The sequence below is a fragment of the Chrysochloris asiatica genome, unplaced genomic scaffold (assembly GCF_000296735.1).
Source record: "Chrysochloris asiatica unplaced genomic scaffold, ChrAsi1.0 scaffold00028, whole genome shotgun sequence".
NCBI lineage: Eukaryota > Metazoa > Chordata > Mammalia > Afrosoricida > Chrysochloridae > Chrysochloris > Chrysochloris asiatica.
Genome location: NW_006408546.1, coordinates 12,471,037 through 12,498,588, shown reverse-complemented (window position 1 = coordinate 12,498,588; position 27,552 = coordinate 12,471,037). Strand labels below are relative to the sequence as shown.

The 27,552-nt window shown below is 38.3% G+C and overlaps 1 protein-coding gene and 1 pseudogene across 2 annotated transcripts in view; both read right to left on the bottom strand.

Moving 5' to 3' along the window:
* PPP2R3A (protein phosphatase 2, regulatory subunit B'', alpha) overlaps positions 1-27,552 on the bottom strand; it is a 200,300-nt gene that overhangs the window by 64,949 nt on the left and 107,799 nt on the right. For both annotated transcript variants that reach the window (XM_006846599.1, XM_006846600.1), the window contains exons 6-9: positions 19,000-19,086; positions 13,895-14,051; positions 9,564-9,612; positions 7,843-7,932 (exon numbers count right to left, since the gene is read on the bottom strand). In XM_006846599.1, the coding sequence (XP_006846662.1) occupies positions 7,843-7,932; positions 9,564-9,612; positions 13,895-14,051; positions 19,000-19,086 (383 nt within the window). The remainder of the gene's footprint in view (positions 1-7,842; positions 7,933-9,563; positions 9,613-13,894; positions 14,052-18,999; positions 19,087-27,552) is intronic.
* On the bottom strand, positions 17,526-18,402 carry LOC102838676 (annotated as a pseudogene).

Here is a 27,552-nt window from a genome sequence, read left to right as displayed (position 1 = left end):
TTTAGAGGAGGAAAAAAATAAAAAGGTACTTGTGAGAATGTAAGGAAGATAGTATACCTGGATTTAAGAGTATTGCGTTTGGAAGAAAGGTGAGTAAGAACTTTCACTTTTAGTTTTGCCTCTCTCCCATATAGTATTGGGAGAATCAATGCCTACAGCATCCCCATTAGGAGAGCACATCAGTAGCAACAGCCCAGTGACTTAGAAATAATATTTGTACAGTTACAGGCTCTGAGTAGTTAGATTCTGATGAGGTAGCCCAGCTGCCCAATCTTCTACTTTCAATCCTGAGGACTGGGAAATTATAACCTATGATGACTGTTTCCTACCAGTACTGCTTATTCATAAGAGTTTACAGGCAAGTCTCTGACCAAAAGAACTGCAGGTACAGTTTAGGGAAGTCAAACTACATTTCTGTGGTACCCAAGAGTCTTCTCTGTGGGATTCATCGTCTCTGCTTTCTTTAAAGTCAATGGGAGAGACACAATCCAGAAGGGCCTGAAATTCAGTCATTATACTTCATCAAACAGGGTAGCTATTACCTCTAAGGGGGCATGAGCTCAAAGGGTAAAATAGCTAGACACCTAAGGAGTACATTCACAACTAAGGTATAATAAAAGATGACAATCAGAAAAACATAATACACGAAGTTGAATTATTTTTTTAAAAACTTAGAATCTGAAGTAAGTATAATAGAGGTGATATAGGGGATTTCCTTCAAAGTAATGTAGGGAGAGGAAACACGTAGAGGTTTAGGTACAATTAGCTACGAGTATATAAAGTTGTTTATTATACAACTCTGTCTACTTTATATATGTTTGAAGTTTTCCATAACAAAAAAATCAAGAAACAAAGTAATTAAACACCTTTACATAGCTAAAAAGGAGACCTGGTGGTTCTGTGGGTTGGGGTTAGACTGCTAATAGCAAGTTAAGTGGTTCAACCCCACCAGTTGCTCCATGGGAGAAAGATGAGGCTGTCTGCTCCCATAAAGATTTATAGTCATGGAAACCCTACACAGGGTCACTATAAATTGGAATTGACTTGATATAAATGAATTTGATTTTCTGGTTACAAAATTAAAGGAGTATATTAAAAATATGAACAGCAGACAGAACAAACAAGATGGCAGATCAGGTAGAAGTGCAGTGAGGAGCTCCATCACCAACAACACAGAATACTGGACCAAGCAAACTCATGGGATGGTGCCAGAACTCTGAACCACATACAAATGAATATTTAGAAAGTTGGAAGGCTTACAGCTAGGGGGGTTTGTAGCAGAAGCAAGAAACCCATTGCTTTCTAATTCAAGACACTTAGCTGCTCCCGAAGCTGCCATCTTGGAAAGATCAAGCGGGGGAAGGATCAGAGCAGCCACGGACGACTGACAGAACCACGGAGATAAAGGTGTGGACACTCTTTTTTTTTGGTATCGGTTCATTGGTCTCTTGCTGTCTGCGCACCTCCATTCTGGTGACTAGAGGGGGTGCCTGAGTGAGTGGACACCCCACCTCCACCCACTGAGGGTTCTACTATGCATGCGCACAGATCTCCTAGAAATTTAAAGTGACAGTTGCTACTTAAAACCAAACGGCAGTGCAAAACAGCCATAGCAGCCCTGAACTGTTTATCACTAGGAAAAAGGCCTAAATGGGGATTGTGGAGTGTGACAGGCAGCCAAAAAAGGAAATAGGCCAAAAATTAAATCCTGAGTTACATCACAGCGACCAACAGTGGCATCCTGAAATTTCTCAGGAAGAAGAGTGAAAAGGGAAGCCCATCTCCTGATCACATCTACCTGGAGGCAATCAGAATGCCTTAAAAATACCAGAATACATATCCATCTAAGTATTAAGGCCACAGATAACTCCTGAATATGCTAAAAAACAACAACAACAAAAATGGATGACCATATCAGCACATGTACAGAAATGAGATAAAGTGACTGAGGCAAATGAACTGGAAGTAGACCGTCTCCATACTGGAAGATAGGTAGGCTTTGGAAATGCCTGAGAAGGAATTCAGAAAAAATGATTATAAAATGTATCAAAACCTATACAATGGAGTTGAGAAAAATAAGGAAGAAATCAGGAAAGTGCTACAGGAATAATCAAATAAGAAAGAGCATTAGAAACAATTCAAAACCTACAGAAAGAGGTCTATAGGATTAATAATAGCACATTAGAAATGGACAATACACTGACAGGGCAAAGGAGTAGAACTGAAGAGATTGAAGCCAGAACTAGTGAGCTAGAAGATAAATCTCTCAACACTACTAAGATAGAAAAAAAAAGGGTAAAGAAATCTGAAGAAGGCCTAAGATTCATGTTGGATAATATGAAGAGGAATAACATAAGAATTATCGGCATTCCAGAACAGGAAGATTCCCACAAGTCCACAGAGGAGATAGATGAAGAGCTTCTGGAAGAAAATTTCCCTAACATCCTGGAAAGTGAAAAGATAAGCATTCAAGAAGTTCAACAAACCCCAGGAAGGAAAGACCCTAAAAGTAAATCACCAAGACATGTAATAATCAAGCTCTCCAAATTCAAAGATAAGGAGACAATCCTGAAAGCAGCTAGGGAAAAGAGAAGTGTAACACACAATGGCAAGCAAGAAGGCAATGGGGAGACATATATAAAACCCTGAAAAAAACCTGCCAACCAAGAATCCTCTACCCAGCAAAGCTGTCAATCAAATATGATGGTGTAATCAAAACATTCCAGGATAAACAGAAGTTAAGGGATTTTGCCAAAGCCAGTCCTGCTATGAAAAACATCCTAAAGGAAGTTCTGTGGACTGAGAACCAACAAAAGCAGACAACAACCAGAGAGTAAGGTACGTGGCAGCATCACCCTGAACTCAACTGACAAATGGAAGAATCAAGAACAGAATGAAACTATAAGAACAGAGGATTTGAGAGGTCAGTGTATGAACAAAACAATTATAATGCGAAAGAAGGTAAACACAGAGGAACAGAGATCCAGATGCTAAGAAGGTCAGGTAGATTACAGGATAATATGTTGTTGTTGTTGTTAAGTGCCGTCGAGTCGGTTCCGACTCATAGCAACCCTGTACAGGGTTTCCGAGGGTGTAAATCTTTACGGGAGTAGAAAGCCTCATCTTTCTCCCGCGGAGCGGCTGGTAGTTTCGAACTGCTGACCTTAAGGTTCACAGCCCGATTCGTAACCACTACGTACAGGATAATATAGACTGTCTTAAATGGAGGGAAGAATGAATGGAATATACGGTAACCACAACAGGGGGGTTGGAGTGGGGGGCTTAGTTTGGGTGTTGGGGAAAACAATACAAGAAGGGGGAGGAGGTGGAAGAACAAGCTAGATAGGGGAACACTGAGATAGGTTTGCATAGCCTAAGTGGGACAGAGGTAAATCGTGATGCATGCTCAACCTTGAAACAAAAGGGCTCTGTGATACAGGGATCTAGGCATAGTTTGAAGAGGGGAAATAATACTAAGATGCTTGAATGTCTTATGAATATTGGTTTCCCTTGCCTACTATTGTAAAATAGACACTTGGGTGGGATAGAAAGGAATGTTGGGAAACATGATTCCAGAAAACTTGTAAGCCTGTCTTTAGCTTCTAACTGATTGCAATACCTAAAAGGGGTTCTAGAATTTGCCCAGTGAAATAGGCCTCTTGCAAAGCCTTTGCAGAGTATAGGACCTTAGGTGGAATCCTGAGTCCCATCCAGAACCTTATAAGATGGGACATTTCCACTAGCAAGGACAAGCAGACCAGCCTGGAATGGAACAGCTACAGCAACAGAAGATACATCTTCAAAGACAGGTCACCAGGAAAAAAACAAAATAAAAATGTCAGCATGACTGGCTACCACAAGGATAAGCAAGCTGTTCATCAGGAAGTCTTCAAGGCAAGCAATCAAGTTTATTCAGGACAAACTCCCGTCTAATACTGAAACTCAAAGGGAACACATGAACAGGCATGTAAGCTTGCTGGCGACCACATTGGTCTACTGGTGAGTGGAAGAGGGGAAAAGGCAACAATGAAGAAATGGGGTGAGTTCAACCCCAGTCCACTGATTCCTGGTGATCTGGAGATGAGAGAGAGAAGAGGAAGGGCTGGATGGTCCAAAGTGTGGTGAGACCTGGGGATACTTGAGCCCATGGACAAGGACATAGCCACAGATGGCTAGAGCTGAGAGTGAAGCATCCACTGATATGAAGTGAGGGGAGATGCACAAGAACACCCAAACTTGCAGACAGTACCCATTTGACCTAGCCTTGATGACTTGATAATCAGAACTCGACTAGAGGAAGATTACAAAAAACAAACAAACAAAAAAATTTTTTTTGGATAAAGGAAATGGGTAAATTGCTACAATTTGAGGAATCTGACCTATACTCATGGAGGTAGTAACTCTAAATACCAACAGAGAGAGAAGGAGTCTTCATATCAAGTACCAATGCTATCCCTTCTGTACACAGGGTAGATAGGGATAGGCAACTTAGACAATGACTACCTAAAATGAGGAGGTGATAAAGGCACAAAGTGACTGGCTTAAAAAAAAAGAAGAAGAGTGTGGAGGGGAATAAAGAGTCTGAATAGTTTTTGTCTGGATGGGTCTGAGATAAGATTCTTATGATTCAGTAGTGAATAACTGTTATCATGACTAACTGAGACTGTCACAATTGTAAAGGTAGAAGTTTTATAACAAAAATAGGGGAGTGGTTAATCTTACAGTCCAGAAACAGAGGACCCTAGGATCATCAAGTGAAAGCAGCAAAAGCAGAATGCGGGGTCTTATCCAGAGAAGCAGCGATGCCAGAGATGAAGGCAGAGATGGGGATGTGGAGAGAGGGAGCAGCTGAGGACTCTTGATTCATGGGAAGAGAGGAACTAAGAGCCGGTGGCCAAGAGGCAGACTTGCAGAATGTGCCATTTGGAGGTGTAAATTATTATATATGTCTGAATGTTTAAAAAAAAGAGCTAAAGTGAATAGAGAGAAATATTGTTAACTGATGATACACGGCGGGGATTATAATCATTGTAATGAAACAAGGTGATAATTTGTTGAATGTGAACCTGGTGATCTCTGCCCTGTAAACTTTTACTCAATCCATAGTAAGAACCTTAAAAAATATATATGACTAGCAAGAAATCATAATAATCAAATAGAATATTAGATATGAAAAATAAACATCTGAAATAAAATAATCAATAATAGGACAAATATCAGAAGGGCTCTAGCTGAAAATGAATTTGTGAGCTAGAATATAAAATTTAGAAAACCTCTAGAGGCAGTAGAAAAGGAAAGAAACAGACTCATAGAAAAGAAATATACAGGACAGAAGTAGAAGTGGGACTACTGGAGCTTCAGAAAAGGGAAGAATGGTTGAGATGAAATATTTGATGAAAATAATTCTATAATTAAGGAAATAGAAAAGATAAAGAGATTAGGAAGGTTAACAGAATACTCAACAAGCAAGAAGAGGAAAAAACATTTATTTTTAAAATCTTTGGAAATTTAGGTAATCTGACCAAATCCACAAAAAACATTCAAAATAATATATTAACTATAAATTATATACATGAGTCCTGGTGTCGTGTTGTGGACTAAAACACTGGACCACAAGGTTGGTTTCAACCACAAGGTCAGCAGTTCAAATTCACCAGTTGCTCCTTTGAAACCCTATACAGGGTCACTATGAGTCAGAACCAACTTGACAGCACTTAACAACAATACACTTATTGGTGTGAAAATATTCTATTATGTGAAAAATTGTGCTGCAAAATGATGTATAGTATGATCGATTTATCACATTGTTTGTAAGGGATAAAGAGTAAGAGTGAGAGGGAGGGAGGAAGGTACAAAGAAGAAGAAGGAAGAGGAGGAACAGAAAGAGATTAGGGGAAAGGAATGGGGCAAGGTGTTCCTTCCCTGGGAATTTCTTCTAAGGCATGGATGTGACAACTATTTAGTCACGAGAGAACACTTACGAGAGCATTTCAATGGAAATAACTTAAATGTGCAAACAGCATATAAACGTGTACAGCTGATCACTGAACAACATAAGTGTGAACTGCATGTGTCCATTTATATACTGGAAAAATTTGGGAGATTTGCAACAATTTGAAAAATGCACAACTGCACAGCCTAGAAACATAGAAACAATTAAGAAGAAGTTAGGCATTCATCAAACATATGTAGGTATTAGTAGGGTAAGCACTGCACTGCTGAATGCAAGGTCTGAAGTCACTCCTCAGAAACCTTACACAGGGTCACTATGAGTCAGAACCAACTTGACAGCATTTGACAAAAACAACTATGGAATACACACAGATCTTTATAAAAGGTTAAAATTTTTCAAAACATACACACACACACAAACACAGCCTATACATGGTGCCATTTGCCTTGGAGAGAAATGAAAACAAATGTAAAGATGAAGTATTGAAATCCTAACTGTAGTACATACTGCACTACTATAATAATTTCATAGCCACTTCCTGTTGCCATAGCAGTGAGCTCACATGTTGTAAAAATCTGCTTAAAATGCTGTGCAATGCATTTTAAGCAGATTTTGTCTCTCCAATAAATTGATGCATGAGCAGTCTCTCTCTCCAATAAATTACATATTTCAGTAAAAAGTGAAGCCATGCAGTTCTTGCATAGTTTCTGCATTTAGTGCAATACGGTAAACCTTGAATAATACCATAAAACCGATATGAAGTGCTACTAGTGATGCTGGAAGTGCTCCCAAGAAGCAAAGAAAAAGCTGGATTGCACTATGTGTACGGTATATTGAGCTCTGCAGATGTGGCTGCCTGACATTTCAAGATAAATGTAAAGACCACTGTGAAAAAAAAGAAAACCAAATTCATGAATCCATTGCTGCAACTACATCAGCAGGCACAAAAATCTTGCACTTTTTGTAAAATACCTTTTTATCTTGAATTGAAATGTAGCTTTTATGTGGATGCAGCATAACACATACAATCTAGAAAATATGTGTTAATCAACTGTTTTTCTATTATTGGTAAGGCTTCTGGTCAACAGTAGCTTGTTGTTGTTGTTGTCAGTAGCTTAGTAGTAGTTAAAACTTTGGGGAGTCAAATGTTACACACTGATTTTCAACTGCCTGTAACCATCAAGTTGTTCATAAGGTCAACTGTATGTGAATAAGACTATACAAATATACCAAACTTTTAGTAGTGTTTTTTTTCTCGATGTTAGAATTATCAATATTAAAATTTATTTTCTTATGCTCGCCATTATTCTATAATGAACAATACATTACTATCTTTGAAATAGAAAACAACTAAGGTTACTTAAAAATAATTTAGTAAATTTTCCTAGGCTTATTTTTATTTCAACTTCATTTTTTTATTATTTAAAAATTTTTTATTTTTATTAATTGTCAAACAATACATCTGACATTTAAACTATCCTTGAGCCAACAAGCAGTATAAAGGACTACATCCCTCCCTTTTCTGGGACTGGCAATAGTCTAGAGATACACACCAGCACTCTTAAAAACTAGTCTTCAAAAATTAGCTTTTCGTTCTCTCTCTAATTTATTACTGAACCATTTAGGTTAGTTACATAACAATTAACAGTCTCTATTCCTACATTCCAATCAATACTTAATAGTCTTACCCCCAGCACCTGTTCACATGTCACTTCATCTGTATATCTTTGGACAATTGCACTTCTCTTGGTACTGTGACCATGGATTCAGAGTGTGTCTCCACTCTAGTCTGAGAGCCCCAAGAGGACTTCTGGGGGTCATTCACTAAGCACACATGATTTTTTTCAGGCTTTGTGCCAGCGATTTATATTTTGGCAAAGGTAATATACCTGGTGGGGTTTCTTTTGTCTTCTTCAGAGATTAAAAACCAAACAAAATCTGCATAACTCATTCTTCCTTCCCTCTGTACAGTTTTTCCCCTGGGGGAGGGAAGAAAATAAAGAGAATATATTGTTATAAAATTTCCTGAATTATTACTTGGAAAAACATAGTAGGATGCTAGGTGCAGTGGAGTCAGTATTGACTTATAGCAACCCATGTGCAACACAATGAAACACTGTCCTGTCATTGCTATGCTTGAACCCTTGTTGAAGCTACTGTACCAATTAGGGAAGTAGCAGGTTAAACAATTCAGAATCAGGAAATACTCAGGATACAGTTATTTGGTCAGGTCAGCCTGTTCTCAGTCATGCCTACAAGCAGGCCTCTCTCTGGTTCTTGGCCCCTTGGGTCTTTTGGGCCAGCCTGGCCTCTGCCCTGCTTGGAAAAGTATTACAATGCCTGGAGGCACCCAACCCAAGTCTCCTGCCTGAAAGCACTGAGCTCTCTCATTCTGTGGGTCAAGAACCCCACTGAGCTGTTTCCTGGGGTTCTTATTATCTGTGATGATACAGCTCTGGCTTCTGTGTCTAGGAGGTTCCCAGTGCAGGGTATCTTTCACTCAGTCTCATCTTAGCAACAGTTAAGTTCCCCACTTTATGCCTCTGTAATGGTTTCTTTTAAGCTTAGTTGTTGTTAAGTCGATTACGACCCATAGCGACCCTGTATAGGGTCTCCAAGGCTGTAAATCTTGATGGGAGTAGAAAGCCTCATCTTTCTCCTGCGAAGCGCTGGTAGTTTCGAACTGCTGACCTTAAGGTTTGCAGCCCGATTCATAACCACTACACTACCAGAGCTTGGCAAAACTGACCCATCCCCTCTTTGGTTTCCATGCACCTTATCGCATTATTAGCAAGCTATCCAATCCTCTCTGTGAGCCACAATCATCTCATTTGCATAGTTCAATTCAACCATTTATTGTTGTTAAGTGTAGTCCAGTCGATTCTGACCTACAGCAACCCTGTATTGGGTTTTGGAGGAACAGCTGGTGAGCTTGAACTGCCAACCTTGCAATTTAAATGGCTTTGCAGTCTGGTGCATTAACCCACAGCGCCACACAGGTAGTTATAGGACCACAGTGAGGAAGGTCATATAAAAGCAATCCATCGCACTGAAACAGTATATTTTGTTTTCAAAGGCTTAAAGGGAGAAACCTGAGGCATTTGAAAATGTGAAAAGAATAAATCTGGTTTCTAATTTGAATGCAAATAATCATTAGGACCAAATACTGTTAATTATATTTAGATAACAATGTCATCCACTGTCTTCTTTTTGGAGTCCTGGTGTGGTGCTGTTGGATCAGCACTGGACTGCTAACCACAAGTTGGTGGTTCAAACCCATCAGCTGATCCTTGGAAACACTATAAAGGGTCACTATGAGTCAGAACTGGCTGGACGGCACATAACAACAACATAGGACTAATACCCATCTTAAAGAATCACTGTCCTGTATTAAGATATAACTGTATTTTTTGTAGGTATTATGTGACCCAGTGTTGCTGTTAAGGGTTATTGAGTTGGTTCTGACTAATAGTGGCACTGTACAGGGTTTCTGAGGCACAAACCTTTGCAAGAGTAGAACCAAAAGTGCTGTCAAATTATGGAAGAAGCCTTGTTAAAAATGAAATTGTTACAATATTAATTATTTTAAAACTCAGAAGCTTTGTCTTACCTTGTTACTGCTCCACAGAATATCCTTTCAATAATCCTGTTTGATGAAGCTAAATAAAGAAATTAGAGAACTATTAGAAACATGTTTCACAAAGGCAATACTTTTGGCAAATTTATTCTCAGTATTTACATGCTAAGCCACAACAATTTTCTATGATAAAAACTAATAGTCAAATTTTTGCATATGTATAATTTACACTTTTTGTAAGTAAGAATTTGAGGTGGAGATATATGCATGTATGTATAAGGGGACTTCAAAACGTTTGGAGAAAAATGGAATTAAAAGATAATGGAACTTTCCCACAAACTTTTGAAGCTCTCCTTGTGTATATCACGTATATTGTTGTTGACGTTAAGTGTTGCTGAGTTGATTCCGACTCACAGTGACCCTGTACAGGGTTTCCAAGGAGCATCTGGTGGGTTAGAATCTCCAACCTTACGTTTCAAAGTCCAGTATTTATCCTACAGCATCACACCAGGAGTCCATATCACATATATTTAAAACTAAAAACATAGGCAAACATATATGGCTGATATTTGGATTGTATTAGTATAGTTAAGCACTAACGTCTAAACATCCTGACAACTCAGAAGAAAATAAATAGGATTTATATTAATCTTGTTATCCAATAAGAACAAGAACAGAAATTCCTCCAAACATGATGAATTGTATCCTAGCTTTAAATATAAGGGGGGACTGATTGTGTAGTTCCTATAAGAGACTTTGAGTGAAAAAATGGGCAATGCTTTCAAGCAGAATTTTATAAAAGATAAGTAAGTATACCATAAACTAACTTTCATTCTATAAAGGTCAAGGGTATAATAAATAAAACCCTAAAACTTACTTAAGATTTACAAATCCCTTAGGTAAGTTATGTTAAGAAAGAGAAGCAATTATATTTTAATACTGTTGCTGTTAAGTGCCATCAAATCGATTCCGACCCATAGGACCCTGTGTAGGGTCTCCAAGGAGCAGCTGGTGGGTTTGAACTGCTAACCTAGTGGTTCACAGATCAATGCTGATCCTGAAGCACCATACCAGGAGTCCATATTTTAAAATCATATATAGCTTTTTGATGACAGGGACTAGTGATGATAGATTCTTGAGACTCTATAGCAGTATAGGTATATTCACTGTGAGCTCAGAATAACAAAAGGCATTCATTTTAAAAATAAAAAAAGGAGATGTCTTGGGAGGTCAGATCTAGGGCAGGGGTAAAGGCAGGGATTTGTAGTTTTAAGAAGAAGTAGCCTCAGCAACAGATGCACACAGAGATTTTAGGACCATGGATCAAGTCATTATAAAGTTAGTAGCCATTAGCATCTAGGCTCTTCTACATAGAGTTAGGTACCCACTCCCATTGCCTTTGAGTGATCCTAGCTGATATGTAGCCTACAGAGCAGAGTAGAACTGCCCCATATGATTTCCAAGGCCAAAGTTGCTTTGAACCACAGGTCGGTGGTTCAAGTTCGCTAGCTGCTCCTTGGAAACCCTATATAGGGTCACTATGGGTCAAAACTTAACAGTAAATCTTTACAGAAGCAGACCGTCACATCTGTCTCCCACAATTGGCTGGTGGTTTGAGTCACTGACCTTTTAGTTAGCAGCCAAGTGCTAAACCACAGTGCCACCAGGGCTCCTGTGAAATATGGTCAACAAAAAGGTAAATTAGTTTGGCTGGAGAAAGCCAGTGCTGTGTCAGTACAGCCACATTCAGGCACATACCAAAGCCTGACACAGAGTGAAGTCTGGCTACAAATGGGCCTTTTAGGTTTTGTTGAGCACTGGTTTATGGAGTTAATAATTTGCATGAAGTAGAAAAAAAAAGAGTAGTATAGGAAAGGAATGAATATTGAATGCTAAACTAAAATCATCTGAACGCATAAAAAGAGGGTTTTGGTGTTATTAAGTGCTGTTGAGTTGATTCCAACTCATATCAAACCTGTATATGGTTTCAACGAGTGGTTGGTGGATTGGAACTGCCAAAAGTCTCCAAAAATTGAAGATCACAGCACATTTGGTCGTATATATTAAGGACAGGTTGGTGGGTGGGTAATTATGTACAAGAGTTTCATTATCCAGACCTAGATACCTACTTTTCTGGACTTTATCCAATCAATATACTAATAATGAGGTGATCTGTTTCCAAAACAGAAAACTGACTGAAAATTTCTACTCTGTACACATGGGTCATCGTAAGTCATAATCAGATTAACTCAAGGGTAACTGGTATGTATGTAAATACAATGTTTTGGGAATCTAGGTGGTGCTGTAGGATACACAATGGACTCTTAACCACAAGGTCAGTGATTCAAACCCACGAGTAGTTCCTCTCAGGGCTGCTATGAGTTGGTGACTGCACTGCATGCCAACAAGAACATGAGAACTATGAAGGCGCTCTGGTGGTGCCATAATTAAAGAGCTTGGATGCTAACTAAAAGGTTGATGGTTCAAAACCACCAGTGTCTCCACAGGAGAAAGATGTGGCAGTCTGATTTTTACAGTTTGGGAATACTATAGGGCAGTTCTACTTTGCCTTAAAGTGTTGCTGTAAGTCAGAATTGATCTGATGGTAGTGGGTTTGTTTTTTGGATTATGAGAACTACAGTTATGTCATTCAAAGGGAGAACACGTTAGAGCTCAGAGAGTCGTGTATGACTTCTAGAGGCTGGCTCTCATTATATTGATGTCTGTTCACTGGTAATGGGAAGTGCACAGCTAATAAAGCTGATTAATAAATAAATACCACTATGAGTATCTTCTTAAGATACTTGCCATTAGTTACAGACATACCAAAAGCAAAATTCAACATTGATTTATTATTTGTACTCTGCTGTATCTAAAAGGTTAAAAGTTTGACTAAAAAATCAAGTCTGAGAAGAAGCTTACAGGTAGAGGAGAGACAACTTTATGAGAGAAAAGAATCTACAAAGGCAAGTCAAAAAAAGGCTACAAAAAAAATCACAGAAAGCTGTATTAAAAATATCAAAATGTGAAGCCGTTTCTTGACACAGGTTCCATCTAAGTCTACACACTTCTGAAGATGATAAATCCATCTCTCTAAACCTTTCCTGAAGAATTCTGTATTCTTCAAATGATTCCACATCAAAACAGCAGTTTTGGCATCCTCAAAGGACTCAAATCATGTTCCTTTGAATTGCTTTTTGAGTTCTGGGAACAAAAACATGTTTAAAGGAGCGAGACCAGGGCTGTAAAGTGGATGGGGTAAGGTTTTCCAATGAAGTTTTCTTAGGACAGTGCTTGCTACCCTTGAAAGAGAGATTCATTGTTGTAACGGGAAAAAAATTCCTTGGTGCAGTTTTTGAGGTCATTTTCTCATCAATGCAGTTTTCAATTTTCTGAAAACTCCTTTCTAATAAGGCCCTATGACTGTTCTGTGTCCTTTGAGAAAATCTACCAAGATTACTCCTTTGGAACACCTTTTTTTTAAAAAAAAAACAAAAAAAAACGAAAACACCCAACCAGCTGGCATAGCCTTCTGAGTTGACCTCTCTGCCTTGAATTTCACTCAGATCCCCTCAGAAGTCCTGTTTGACTGAACCTTTTTTTTTTTTAAGGCACCTTAAAGATACTAAGACAAGTATATTACTGAGAGAACTTGTTTGCAGTCATGCACTAATTACGGAGCCATTTAAACATGTTTTGTTTGGTATAAACCTGCGCATGTATAAACTGGAGCCCTAGAAAACAGTACTTTTTGACTAATCCTATTATGTATCTTATTACTTAGCTAATAACATGAAATATGCAAGGTAATAAGTTCTAAGTTTATAGCAAGCAAAAATGAAGCAAAAAAGGAAATAGCAAGTGATATGTAATTTTTGTTTTATGACAAAAGAAAGCATACAAAATTCATGTGCAGAGAAAATAACTTTTCTAGAAATAAATTCCAAAAAGAAAGTTTGTGAGAATAAAAATTAAGTTAGAAACAGTAGTCTCATCCTTGGCTTTATATCAAAATGGTGTTAAATGTGAACATTTCTAAAGGCATGTGTACATTCATGTATATGCACAGTTATGGGTATCACTGATTTCATGATCAGGAAACGTATGTCAATATACAGACTTAACCCTTTTGAAAACTAAGACTGTAAATTCTTACTTAGCCCCAAACCCCTCTGACACCTGGCTTTTAAATAAGAAAAAATTAAATTAGCTTATCCTCACTCAAAAAATTCTTGTCCTGGTAGAGGGGACTTAATTAAACACAGAAATTGAGAGACTGGAATTCTCCATAATGAGAGGGGCAATTTACATACTTTCTGCTTTCTTCAAAATGATCAAGTCATAACATCAAAAGAATTACTCACCCTGATCATTGTATCGAGATAGATCAGTCTGGCTGATGTAGAGATCATGATCACTATCTAATTCCCAGAACTTACAATAAATAACATAGAAATGTTCATAGGAGAAGTAATCTGTAATTTGGTTTATATCTTCTTCCTCTTCCAGAAGGGCTAGAGTCTGAAATGGTATGAAGAAAAGAATTAATTCATTGTAAAATTATGAAAAAAAGCTTTGGCCACTGTATAGTATCTACCAAAAAATTTTGTAAGGGAATTAAAAGTTTAATTTTTGATACCAAGCCAGGAATTTTAATAAGCAGCCTATTTAATAAACCGATCAGTCAGCAAGCATTTATTGAGCTCTATAAACCATGGCACATAACAACAACAACAACAAAATATGTATAAAGGAGCTCTGGTAGTGTAGTGGTTATGAATCAGGCTGTTAATCTCACAGTCAGCAGTTCGAAACTACCAGCTGTTCCACAGAAGAAAGATGAGGCTTTCCGCTCCTGTAAAGATTTACAGCCTTAGAAACCCTGTACAGGGTCTCTATGAGTGGGAGCCGACTCCACGGCACATAACAACAATAACAACATGAGCCCTGGTAGTGTAGTGGGTTATAAACTGAGCCATTAATCACAAGGTCAGCAGTTCAAATCTATTGGTCATTCCGCAGGAGAAAGATGAGGTTTTGTGTTCTCGTAAAGATTTACAGCTTTGAAAACTCTATACAGGTTTGCTATGGGTCAGAAATGACTCACTGGCACACAACCACCAAGTACCACCACCAGAATATACATAGCAGGGGATTATTCTGTGGAGGATCCCCCACAGAAGAGGGAAGGACTATCACGAAAGGGACTGCAGCCTGTCAACATTCTACTGACTCGCAAGCACAGAACAATCAGATAACAGGCTAAATTTCATGGTCATAAACTAACCCTGCATTTGACTTTTCACTTATATGGGCATTTTTTGTGAAGAATAAGCATTATCATATAAGGTGTGGTTCTGTAATGAAATCAAGTTTACTATAAAAGTTGGGCAGGCATATTATATATATGACTGATGCTGCATGATGGCCTGGCACAGAAGCACAGAGGGCAGAGCCACAGTGCCCTGAACTAGAAGCAAACCTGAATCTTCCCTAACCCACTGTATACCAGAATCAATGACTGTGAACTAGAATTCTATAATCAGCCAAATTATCATATAAGTAGGCAGATTAAAGAAGGCATTTTCATAAATGTAAGATTCAGAAAGAAAAAGACACTATAAGTAGCTTTTGTGTGCCATCGAGGGATGCTATATAAGGTTTGAACTACTGACCTTGTGGTTAACAGTCTAGTGTTTATCTTACAGTGCCATACCAGGGCTTATAAAAGTAGTTTGGGGAATAGAAAGAAACAAAACAAGATGATAGAAATAAGATCAGATACATCAATAAGGACAATAAAAGTAAATGAGTTAAATCTCCCTATTAAAACTTTCAGATAGAGTATAAAAACTGAACCCCCAAGACAGACCTAGAGATACGCTGTATAAAGGAGATAAGCCTCAACAGCAGATTAAAAAAAGAAAAAGATGGGCAAGAATGTGCCAGCCAAATAACAACAAAATAAAACATATGCCAATATTAATAGAAAATAAAATAAAATTCAAGGTGAAAAGCATCCTAAGGGGCAAAAAGGTCTACTTCACAATGCAAATTTATTACTCTGATAAAAAATGAAAACCCTGGGAAACCAAAATGCTTTGCAAATTGCAAACAACATAAATTACTAAATTATGTAAAACATTCAATGGAATACTTTACAGCCAGTAAAAATTATAACGTCTATACAGAAACAGAAAAATCATGATGTGGCTAAATATAAAAATATAGGAGATAAGATGGTACACTTATGGTAAAAACCTAAAATCCATGTTTGCCTATTAAGGAAACTAGAATACATGCAAAAATGGTAGTCACTATATTGTTGCTAGGGGTCAGAATCGACTCAATGGCACGTAACAACAACATATTGTTGCTAAAGTGCTGGTGAATTCATTCTAACCCACAGCAACCCTATATAGGGTTTCCGAGGAGTGGCTGGTGAGTTTGAGCCAGACCTTGTGGTTCACACTGACCTTGAGTAGCCAGCCTCATTTTCCTCTCATGGAGTGGCTTGAACCATTGACTTTGTGATTAGCAGTCCAACAAGTAACACACTATGCTATCAGTTGTATGAGGGTTGTACAATATGGTTTTTCCAACTTCCTTGTAATTTTCAGTTTTATAAAATGAACTTTAAACCATGTAAAGCAGGATATTTCCATTAAGACATAACCTGAGACACTCAATGGATTATCACAAAATGAAAATTATGGATAACTGCTGCTGTTGGTTAAGGACGTAAATAAATAGAAGTATGAATTAGTATAAACTTTCAGGAAGGTAACTTGGCAGGACCTATCACACTAAAAAATGCACACACAATTTGATCCAGATCGTCCCTCCTGTTGTCTATTCTAGAAACAATCTTATTCATATACACACAAGAAGAAAGTACAAGGATGTTCAGTTCATTAGTGTAATTAACAGGGGAAATCTTAAAATGACTTGAACATCCATCAATAAAGGAATAAGTAATTAGCTATAGTAAGTAATACAATGGAATATTACATAATAGTTTAAAAAATGAGATAGCTTTATATGATTGCAATAGAAACTATGCATTGTTAAGTAAAAACCAAAGCATGTAAACAATAAAGTAGGACCCCAAACAAACAAAAATCCTCAATAACAAAAATATAAACCAAAACTCCATGTCTATATATATAAGGAGATAAAAACAGATATTGTAGTTCTCTCTGGGGATAGGAACGAAACAGTAGAATGGGGAGAAAAACAGAGACTTCGGCTTATCACTCACGACGTGTTCATATCATTTGAATATTTTGTGAGTATGTATTTACATACTAGGATGGGAGACTAAAGAGAGGGATAGAAATGAAAAAGGAAAAGAAAATAAATTGTGCTCTAAGAAGCAGAACACTACTTCAGTCCTTGCTGTGTGATCTTCTACAAGTCATTCACCCATATTTGGGCCTCAAATTCAATCATCAGAAAAAATAATATAGACAATAATAATGATTCAGAATCTACAAACTATAATGTGTTTTAGGGATGCAAGGGGTTATTATTAGCATTCTTAAGGTGTTATGGGACGAAATTTCCCAATTAAATTCTATGATTAAATTACTATCTTAGCCCAAACCATGTCTACTTGAGAGACCAAGCAGGCATCAGGTGTTCAATCACTAGTAATGATGACTGCAAAGATGACTTCATTTTAGAATAAAAAATGGTTGTATATGTCCACCATGGACTGTGTCTTTATTACCTTGTCTGTCGCAGATGAAGACAGGAAAAAATAAACTTGCATTACTAGCCTAAACTTCATTTAGTATTATTCATTTAAAATACAGATTTAATTTCCATTTAAGCATAAATACTTCTACTTTCTCTAGGATAATACACACTTAATCAGGCATGAAAGTGACTTCAGTAAAAGGCTCCCACTAGTGGTCAATACTTTCTAATTTCTTGCATTTTTTTTTTTTTTTCAGGCTGAATTCACTTTTATTTCTCTTTCATCAAAGCCTCTTATGTGGTTGCCACAGCTGGAGCCTGGGTCCTCTGCACAGAGACTCTGGTCTTCACAAGGTGATCAGTAAACTCCTGGTAGGGAGAATTTGTGAACACAGTCTCTTTCCAGAGGTCAGGGGTGAGAAAGCTGTAGGTCTTGGAGATGGCATCAAAGGTGGCCTTGGCAAAGTTGCCCAGGGTGGCAGTGCAGCCTCTGGCCAAGGTATAACAATCAATACCAGCCATCAGCAGCAGCTTCTTGGGCACAGGGGCTGAGACAATGCCAGTGCCTCTGGGCGAGGGATGAGACGCATCAGGACAGAGCCACACCGGTGCGTCACCTTGCAAGGAACTGTGTGGGGTTTGCCACTTTTGTTACCCCAGTAGCCTCTCTGCATGGGGATGATGGACAGCTTGGCCAAGATAATGGCCCCGCGAATGGCTGTGGCCACCTCCTTGGAACACTTGATGTCTAGGTTGACATGACCATTGTAGTCCCCAATGGCTACAAAAGCCACCTGGTCCGCTGGCCAGTGTGCGTCTGTTTCTGCACAGGCATGATCTTCAAAACCTCGTCCTTGAGGGCCATTCCCAGAAAGAAGTGAATGATTTCAGACTCCTTGACTGGCAGGGAGAAAAGATAAATCTCCTCCAGGGACTTGATCTTCATGTTCTTGACCAGATGACCCAGCTTGGTGACAGGGAGCCACTCCTTGTCCTCGGCTTTGCCTCCACGAGCACTGTGGCCTCCGCCACAGCCCCTACCATGGCTGCAACCCAGGCCCTGCAGACCACTGCGGAAGCCTCCAAGGAAGCCACCGAGAGCTCCTGCCTCTGGGCCCCCAGGGCCTCTGGGACCTCTGGGCCCTCCCGCTGCACCGGCACCATCTGCCATTTGGTGTTTTCTCGGAGAAGAAGCTAATTTCTATCATTTGATAAAATAAAATAATTTAATAAAATTTATTCCTTCTTAAAAGGAATGTGGTGTTTCGCCCTCAACAGGAGCTGGATAAAAAGTCACTGCTAAAAGGATCAATGAAATTTATCAGCACATTTCTTCTATACGGCCTTTTCAACCTAGTCCCAAGTAGATTGCCGTTCAGGCCTCATCTGTATCACTCTGCTCACAGAGTTCTATTTATGCTGCTTCCTCTATCTGGAATCCCCCTTTCTTCTAATTTATCATGGTAACTCTCCACAGGTCCTAGCACCAAAGTCACAGGCGGTTCTTCTGTGAAGCCTCCTCTGCACACTTCATACATCTCTGTGGAGTTTCTAAAGTCACGTGTGGCTTTTCCTTTTCTCCACAGTGCATGACTTATTACTCGTCTTTGTCCCTACAACAAATCCCAGAGTCCTTTCGGTAACATCCAATCACTGAAATTACTGACAGTGCTTTGCAAATAGTGATCGTGCAATTATTTGTTAAATGAAGAAAATAAGAATATTATTTAAACTGCTCATTATATCTGAATTCCAATGAAAGCCATACTTGCAAAAAGTTGCTTTTTCTTATCTCTGTTGAAGTGATTTTTCCACTCCATGATCTGTTGACTGTGTAGAATATTCTCTGAATAACCTGGTTCCAGAAAGAAAAGAAAACAAATAAAAATGTTAAAGGACATCTTTTGAAAGTAAACTGAACCAAGCTAAGTTTTGACTGATTGATTATATCAAGTGTAATTAACACTTATAAAAAATGTACAGTACATTTTTTAATCTACCTTTATAATATTTTGAATCTGCCAATGTACTTCAGAGCATAAAAAAATATTCTCTGCTCACAAATATGCATTCCCAACCACCTACGGTTTACCTCTCATTTTATATAGTGAGGGCTAAGTTATGTAGCATTTATTGGGCTTAATGGTTTGGGAGGACAAATGAGGTAGAACCTATCTGTTGGGTTGGTGTAATAAGCAATCAGTCAGGATAGCTGCCTACGTAGAAAAATTCAAGAGGGCACTGTTCTTGTCAGTATAACTCTATGCTGTCTTGAAGAGTTCTGGTCTTCCAGATCTTTCTATGGGAACTCATATACATCTAGGGTAGTGCAAATCCTGAGCCCATTTTTGGCCATGAATACCTTTATTGGCTAATATTTGAATGAATTTAGAGAAGTGAGACTCTGAAGAGACCCTGGATATGATTAGCAAGGAGAGGATGGGGAACAATGTGCCTGAGACTAGGGGCTGGTGTGCTGTGGTTTGTGGAAGGACTGGAGAAGCTGCATTCTTCGAGGTTAGATGCCACAATGCATTCTTAATCATTTACACTGAGGCAATTAATTTCCCTTGGATTTATTAATTTTTTCTCTAAAAAAGCAGCAGCAGCAAACAGTAATTTAAGCAGTGTTTTTGGTGTTTTGGCTATAATTTTGAAACTCTAACATAGAAATCCTGTATTCTTGGTGGTTTTTGTCATGGAAGAGGTTAGAACTTTAAAAAAAAAGGGATGTGGGTGCAAGGAGAACTAATATAGGAGGATGCTGAGCATGTTTCCAAAGAGTGCACCTAATAAGGGAGTAAACTACTATTCTGCTTCCGGCTTCTTTAGCAAAGAGGGTGATTCTTAACTAGAATGAGAAGAACAAGCATCAGTATGAAGGCCCAGAGTTTTGCTGCTTTGAACTGCCCACACCTGCTAAGAGCACTAACTCCTTCTGATCCTCTAGAATCTCCCTGAAGGCACACTGCTAGGGAAGCCTCAGAAGAGGGACTTGGGTGGAGCCCTGGTGTCTGCTCTCACTGCATCTGGAGCCTCCGTCAGCTCTTCCTTCTTCTTGCTACATTCTACATGAATGAATGTAGAATGAAACCAAGTTTCAAAGAAACTCCAAACTCAAAGAAACCAAGTCTCAGCTGACTTGCAATCCAGTGCCAGATATGGCGCCTTACATATATCCGCTGGTCAATAATTGCTTGACAATTAATTAGGTTTGAACACTGTGTAATGATTTTCATGCTAGCTTTGTGATACAGAGTGTGAAGTGGATTCATAGCTAGCTGACAATTAACTTTATTAGAGTCCCGAGGAATAGAGTACTGCAGGTAGAATCTGAAGGATCAGAAGGAGCTAGTGCCAAGGACAGGGTGGATAAAGAAGGTCAGCAGAAGACTGGACCTCCAACCTGATGCTAGTTTCCCCTTTTTTTTTTGTTGGAGAATCACTCTCTTGGATGAAGAATTTAGAAACAGAATAGCAGTTCAGTCCCTTATTAAGTTCACTCTTTGAAAAGATGTCCAAATGTCTTTTCTTCTTTTTTGTTCTCAAAGAGCAGATGATGCCAACTTAAAGAAGGTCTCTAACTAAAATTTCACCTATGTCAGTATTTCTGTCTATGGTTTATAGACAGAAAGCATATAAAATGTGCAGAAAAAGAGGGAAATGTAACTATATTTACAAACCTTGTGACTAGTTGTGTGAGAGCTACCATCTTGCCTAGTTTTTAACCTTAGTGTTCAGTAAGCTGGTAAGAAACATTTGCCAAATTAATAGTAGCACCAGTAGCAATTTCAGTATGTAATATTGTACCAAGTTATTATTTCTTGGGCATTATTAGACTTTGTTCATACTTCTTGCTTTTGAAATTAAATGTATCTTAAAATTTGAGTTTTCCTATCTAAATAAATTTTTATTGTGTTAAAAATATATATAACAAAAACCTTGCAATTCAACTATTTTTACATGTACAATTCAGTGATGTTGAACACATTCATGTTGTGCAACCACTGCTGTTTTTACAAATGATTACACTGTCATTAACAGAAACTCAATGTCCCTTAGTAGTGAATCATTTTTCCCCTCTCTCCCACTCTATCTAAAATTTTACACTTCTATATTTTACATTGGAGTTGGTGTGGTACTATAGGGTAAGTACTGGATCATAAGGTTAAGTTTGAACTGGAAGATTGGTGGTTCAAACACTATACAGGATTGCTATGAGTTGGAACCGACTCTATGTAACTGGACAACAACAACAACAACAAATTTTATGTTGAGCCCCAAAATGTACTGTAGAATTAAGTACTAGACCGCTAACCACAAGGTTGACGATACACAGCAACCAGCTGTTCTCGGAAACCCCATATGAGGTTGTTATGAGTCACAATCAAGTTGATGACACAACAATAACAATAGCAACATATTTTATATTATCTATGTAAGTAATGTGTTACATTTAAAATGATAAAACTTTATTTCTGTACTTATTCTTAGCTTCCTTTTGTGTCCTTTTTGACATAATGAAGATTGGTACACAGCTTGACTTAGTCATTTCCTATTAGTCTCTTCTTACCTACTTATCTAGACTACAAAAAGATGCACCTGTATTCCATTTTTCCAAAGCCTAAATCTCCTTATTCAATGGCCCCACTTCATCAGCTAATTTGTGGGGGTTCCACATTACTGATTCAGCATTTTTGTTTATCGAGGTGGAGGCACCATCTAGTGGTAAGAGTATGTTCTATGTTAATTACACTTGATTTTTTTTTCCCCCTAACTCTTGATCTAATACTTTTAGTGAGATAAATTATATTAAATTTAAATTTAGTTTAGAAGATAGTAAAAAAAGTTTAAAATCAATAATAGCAATAACTATTTTCTACCAGTGAGAGCAAAGAAATTTAGCAATTGTTCACCAAGGGATTTCTAGTCAACTTGATTAACAGGCTGAATACTTGCTTCTTTATAGCTATTAAATTGAAGAACTCACAAGTATAGGTTACCAGGAATGGAAGTAAGTATTTGGGGGCTCTGTCAGACAGTTTCTACCAATTGAGTGAATTGAATGCAGAGTCATCAATGATTAACTTATTTTTTAAAACTTTTTATAGTGAATTGAGTGAAGGTTCACAGAGCAGATCATCAGTTTTACATTCAGCAAATGATATACTCTGCTTCATTACATTGTTGCAATCCGCTCCATACATCAACTGTTAACAGCATTTACCTCTATTCACTTTAACGATTGCATTCTTCCCTGTGTCTTCATCTTTCCTTTGCCAACTTCCCTCTTGTTGTATATTGCCTTCCCTGTCACCCATGTTAACATGTATTTACCCTTTAGCTCATGAATAATTTCCCCTCTAACCCTCCTTGCCCCATCCCTCAGCCATAACAGATTGTTTCTTTTATCAAGAAAACCCTTTTCTATTTATCACAACTTTGGTCGAATACAACGTTTGACCTTTTGCAATGGACTAATTTCACTCAGTATAATGTCCTTCTGAGGAGTCCTGGTGTGGTGCTGTGGGATAATGTACTGGACTGCGAGGTTGGTTTGAACCACAAGGTCCAATATAGGGTCGCTATGGGTTGGAACTGACCTGGTGGGATTTAACAACAACAATGTCCTCTTGGCTCAACCCCATTGTGAGGGGTTTCACAGATTTATCATTCCTCAATGTTTTGTAGTATTCCATTATGTGTATGTACCAAAGTTTGTTTAACCATTCTTCTGTTGATGTACATTTAAGCTGTCTCCATCTTTTTGATATGTCTCTTGTAGATAGCATATTGAAGGATCCTGTTTACTTATCCATTTTGCTCTTTAAATCTCTTGACTGGAACATTTAATCTATTTACATTCAGTGCAATTATCAACAGGTATGAACAGATTGTCATTTTTCTGTTGTTGTTGTTGTGCTGCTGTATTCTTTGTTCCCCGTAATTTTTTATGCTGTTTGTGTGTTTCTTGTTATTTTAATTTCTTTTGTGTTAATGTTTACTAAGTATTTTTTATTTTTCTCTTTATATTTTATATGTAGGTGTTTTTACTTTTCTTTGAGATTATCCTGTAACTTATTTTTTCCCTGTTTAAAACAATATGTTGTACCCTGAAACCTACTTGACTTCCTTGTCATTTGGAAGTTCTGTATCTACACTATTACCTCTTTTTGTTCTGTTTCCCTATTTTTTTGTTCTGGTTCCCTATTTTTAGTCTTATGTAGGCTTGTTTTACTTTAAATACTTTCATATCTGGATTGATTTCTGGGTGGTGTTGTTATGTATGGTAATCTCAGGTTGTTGTCTGCCAAGGTACACCCTCTAACATTTTTGTAAAGTTGGTATGGTCATTACAAATACCTGTAATTTCTGTTGATCAGAAAATGTTCTAATATCACGGTCATGTCTGATGGACAGTTTTGCTGGGTTATATGATTCTTGGTTGGCAGTCTTTTTCTTTGACAGTTTTGTATATGTTATTCCATTGCTTTCTTGCCTTCATGGTTTCTGCTGAGAAATCAGAGCTTACTGTTTCTCATTTTACTGGTAACTTCTTGTTTTTCCTGAGTTGCCCTCATGATTCTTTCCTTTTCTTTGATTTTGAAAAGTTTGATTATGGTATGTCTTGGTAGTTTTCTTTGGGATCTATCCTGTTTGGGGTTTGTTCAGCTTCTTGTATGCTTATCTTCTCATCTTTCATGATGTTAGGAAAAATTTCTTCGAGCAACTCTTTGACAACTTCTCTGTGTTTATCTCTTTACGTTCTGGAATTCTAATCACCCGTAAGTTGTTCCTATTTATGGTGTCCACATATCTCTTAGACTTTCTTTGGATTTTTTCATTCTCTTTTCTTATTGTTTATTCTAGCGTACTAGTATTGAGAGATTTCTCTTCAAGCTCACTAATTTGGGCTTCCAGTGCTTCTCATCTACTCCTTTGCTCTTTCAATGCTTTGTCCATTTCTGAGATCTTAGTATTAATCATCTGAATTTCTAATCACAGGTTTTGTATTGTTTCAAAAGTTGCATTTATTTTGTCTGTTTGTTCTTGTAGTGTTTTCCAGAATTCTTTAAAAGCTTTTATTGTGGTTTCTGCTCTCTTCTTGATCTTTCTATGATCCTTTGAAGACACCTAATTATTATTCTTTTGAATTATTTTTCAGAATCGTTTTCCGTCTCTCCATCTTGGCCATTTGTTTGAGCCATCTTTCTTGTTTCTTCGAGCAAAAATTGTCTGCTGTCTACAGAGCTTTATGGGGTTGCTGGACTGGGAGGGGAAAAACCTTTGGGGTGGGGGGATCCTGCAATTCAAGGAGCTCACGAGGTAGCTGTGGAAAGGACATGACAGCAGAGTTCCTGGCCATAGACGGAATTCCTATTGGCCTGGTGTTATCTATGTGGGGGTCCTTGATGGAGCTGGTTTCAGTGTCTGTTAAGATTACAAGAAAGCTGGGGGCAGCATGACTGGTTAAATGCTGGTTTTGTGGCTCTGTGCATTATGTAGGTCTAGAGCTAAGCCCACATGAATCCAGGCAATAAAGCGGCATACCAAAGTGGTGTGGCTGGTCCTCACCTCATGCTTGCTCTGAACTCCTACAGATCAGTTTGGACTGGGGGTGGATGAGGGTGGGAGCTGGTCACCATGGGAGCATGGGGGTGGAGGGAGAAATCACACCTTTTCTGTTGCCTGCTCAAATCTGTTCTGCTAGGCCTCCCTCCACTGCCAAAGCTGTTGATAAGATGGTAGAGCCGTGTCTGGCCAGTCATTCACCAGTCAATCTCTCTCTCTAGATGTCACTGTTCAGCGTCTCCTCCCAGCAAGTACTCCATCCTCCTCTCTAGCCTTTCTTCTGAAGTTCAGGGTGCCAGAAATTTCATTGCCGTCAGTTTTATTTTGTTTTTTATATCTTTTTTGTAGGACTCCTGGTGTGATGCTGTAGGATCAGCACATGACTTTGAATCACAGGTCAGCAGTTCAAACCTACCATCTGCTTCTCAGAAACCCTATAGAGGGTCACTATGAGTCAGAACGATTCAACAGCACTTAACAACAATATCTTTGTTGTAGAGGGTCTGAGTAGTATGTCTGCCTAGTCCATCAATTAAACTCATCAAATATAAAGAGATTTCTCACTGTAGATAACTTAAGTGCAGATGTTAAGTTTTTTTTGTTGTTGTTTGGCACTATCAAGTCAGTTCCAACTCATAGTGACCCTATGCACAACAGAATGAAACAGTGCCTGGTCCTATGCTATTCTCACAATCCTTTTTTTTTTTTCCAATTTAAATATTTTATTTAATCCAATATATGCCAAATATTCATTTAAATGTATTATTAATTTTAAATATTATCAGTAATCTGTGATCATTCACATTGTTTTTTCTTTTCTTTATTTTGGTTTGGACAAATGTATTGAAATGTTGAGGGTGCTAGCAGAGAAATCATTCAGTGGTATGTTACATCTTGTCACTACCTTGACTATAATCTTAAAATTATAAATATACATATTTCATAAGCCATTGACCAAAATAATGTGGTTTCAGCACATTCATTTAAAAACCTTTAAAAAGATGAAGTCACTGAATTAAACAGCAGCAATCCCCACTAATCTAGAATCCCACCGGGTTGAAGGTAGAAGAGCCTGGGAGAGCTAGTCATTCGTTATAGCAACCAGAAGAGATGGGGGTAGGCACACTTGTCACAGGCCTTGCCAGCACTGGCAGGACAGAAGATCCGGCGCTGGTCAAGTGAGCATGTCCCAGAGACAACAGCAACAGAGAGCAGTCCAGCAGGCTGTGAGGCAGATGGGTGAACCCATGTGTCCCTTCTTTGGTCTTCCACCTGAGGTCCACCCTGTGAGCTGACATGGGTATGCTTGGTAGCGGTATCCGTAAATACCGTAGGGTCTTGCCTTAGGTATTGGAGGGTAGACCTCAGGACAATCCTTATTTTTGAGGTCATGTTTCTGCTACTCTGTCAGTCCATCTTGTTGGAGTCTCCCTCTGTTTCACTGACCCTCCACTTTAGCAAGCATGATGTCTTTCATGAGGGAATGGTCCTTCCTGACAATATATCCAAACTATAATAAAATACCTGTTTTGGAAGAAGTGCAGCCAGAGTGCTCCTTGGAGGCCAAGATGGCTAAGCTTCGTCTCTCATACTTTGGACATATTGTGCGAAGGGAACAGTCGCTGGAGAAGGATGTCATGCTGGGTAAGATGGAGGGTCAGAGAAAGAGAGGAAGACCCCTAATGAGATGGATTGGCCGGGTGGCATCACTGATGGTGGAAAGTGTGGCAGTGGTAGTGAGGTTGGCCCAGGATTGGACATTGTTTCGTTCTGCTGTGCATGGGGTCGCTATGAGTCGGTTCCGACTCAATGGCACCTGACAACAACAACAACAACATAATAAATGAAGTTTCACTACTGTCATTTCTAAAGCGCATTCAGGCTGTACTTCTTCCAAGACAGATTTGTTTATTCTTCCGACAGTCCACAGTACTTTCAATATTCTTCACCAACACCATAATTCAAATGCATTCATTCTTCAATGGCCTTCCTTATTAATTGTTCAACTTTTACATGCATATGAAGCGATTAGAAAATGCAATGGCTTGGGTCAAGAGCACTTTATTCCTCAAAGTGACACCTTTAATCTAGGACACTTTAATGATGTCTTTTGCAATAAATTTGTCTAATGCAAGTACTTTATTTTGTTTCTTTACTGCTGCTTCTGTGAGCATTGATTGTGGAATCAAGCAAAATGAAGTCTTTGACAATTTCAGTCTTTTTTGTTTATCAAGATGTTATTTATTGGTCTAGTTTTCTTTACATTGAGGTATAATCCATACTAAAGGCTGTAGTCTTTGATCTTGATCAGTATTTCAAGTCCTCTTTACTGCCAGCAAGCAACGTAGTGTCATTTGCATGTTGCAGACTGTTAATGAATTTTCCTTCAATCCTGAAGTTCTTCATCATACTCAAGCTTCTCAGATTATCTGTTCAGCATACAGGCTGAATACATATGGTGAAAAGATAAAATTCTTACCAAAACCTTTCCAGAATTTAAACCATGAAGTATCCCCTTGTTCTGTTCAAATGACTGCCTCTGAGTCTATGTACAGATTCCACATGAGCACAATAAAGTATTCTGGAATTTCCATTCTTGTCAATGGTATCCATAGTTTGTCATGATCCCCACAATTGAATGCCTTTGCACAGTCAACAGCATACAGGTAAACATATTTCTGGATCCTCTGCTTTCAGTCAATATTCATCTGACATCATCAGTGATATCCCTTGTTCCACATCCTTTTTT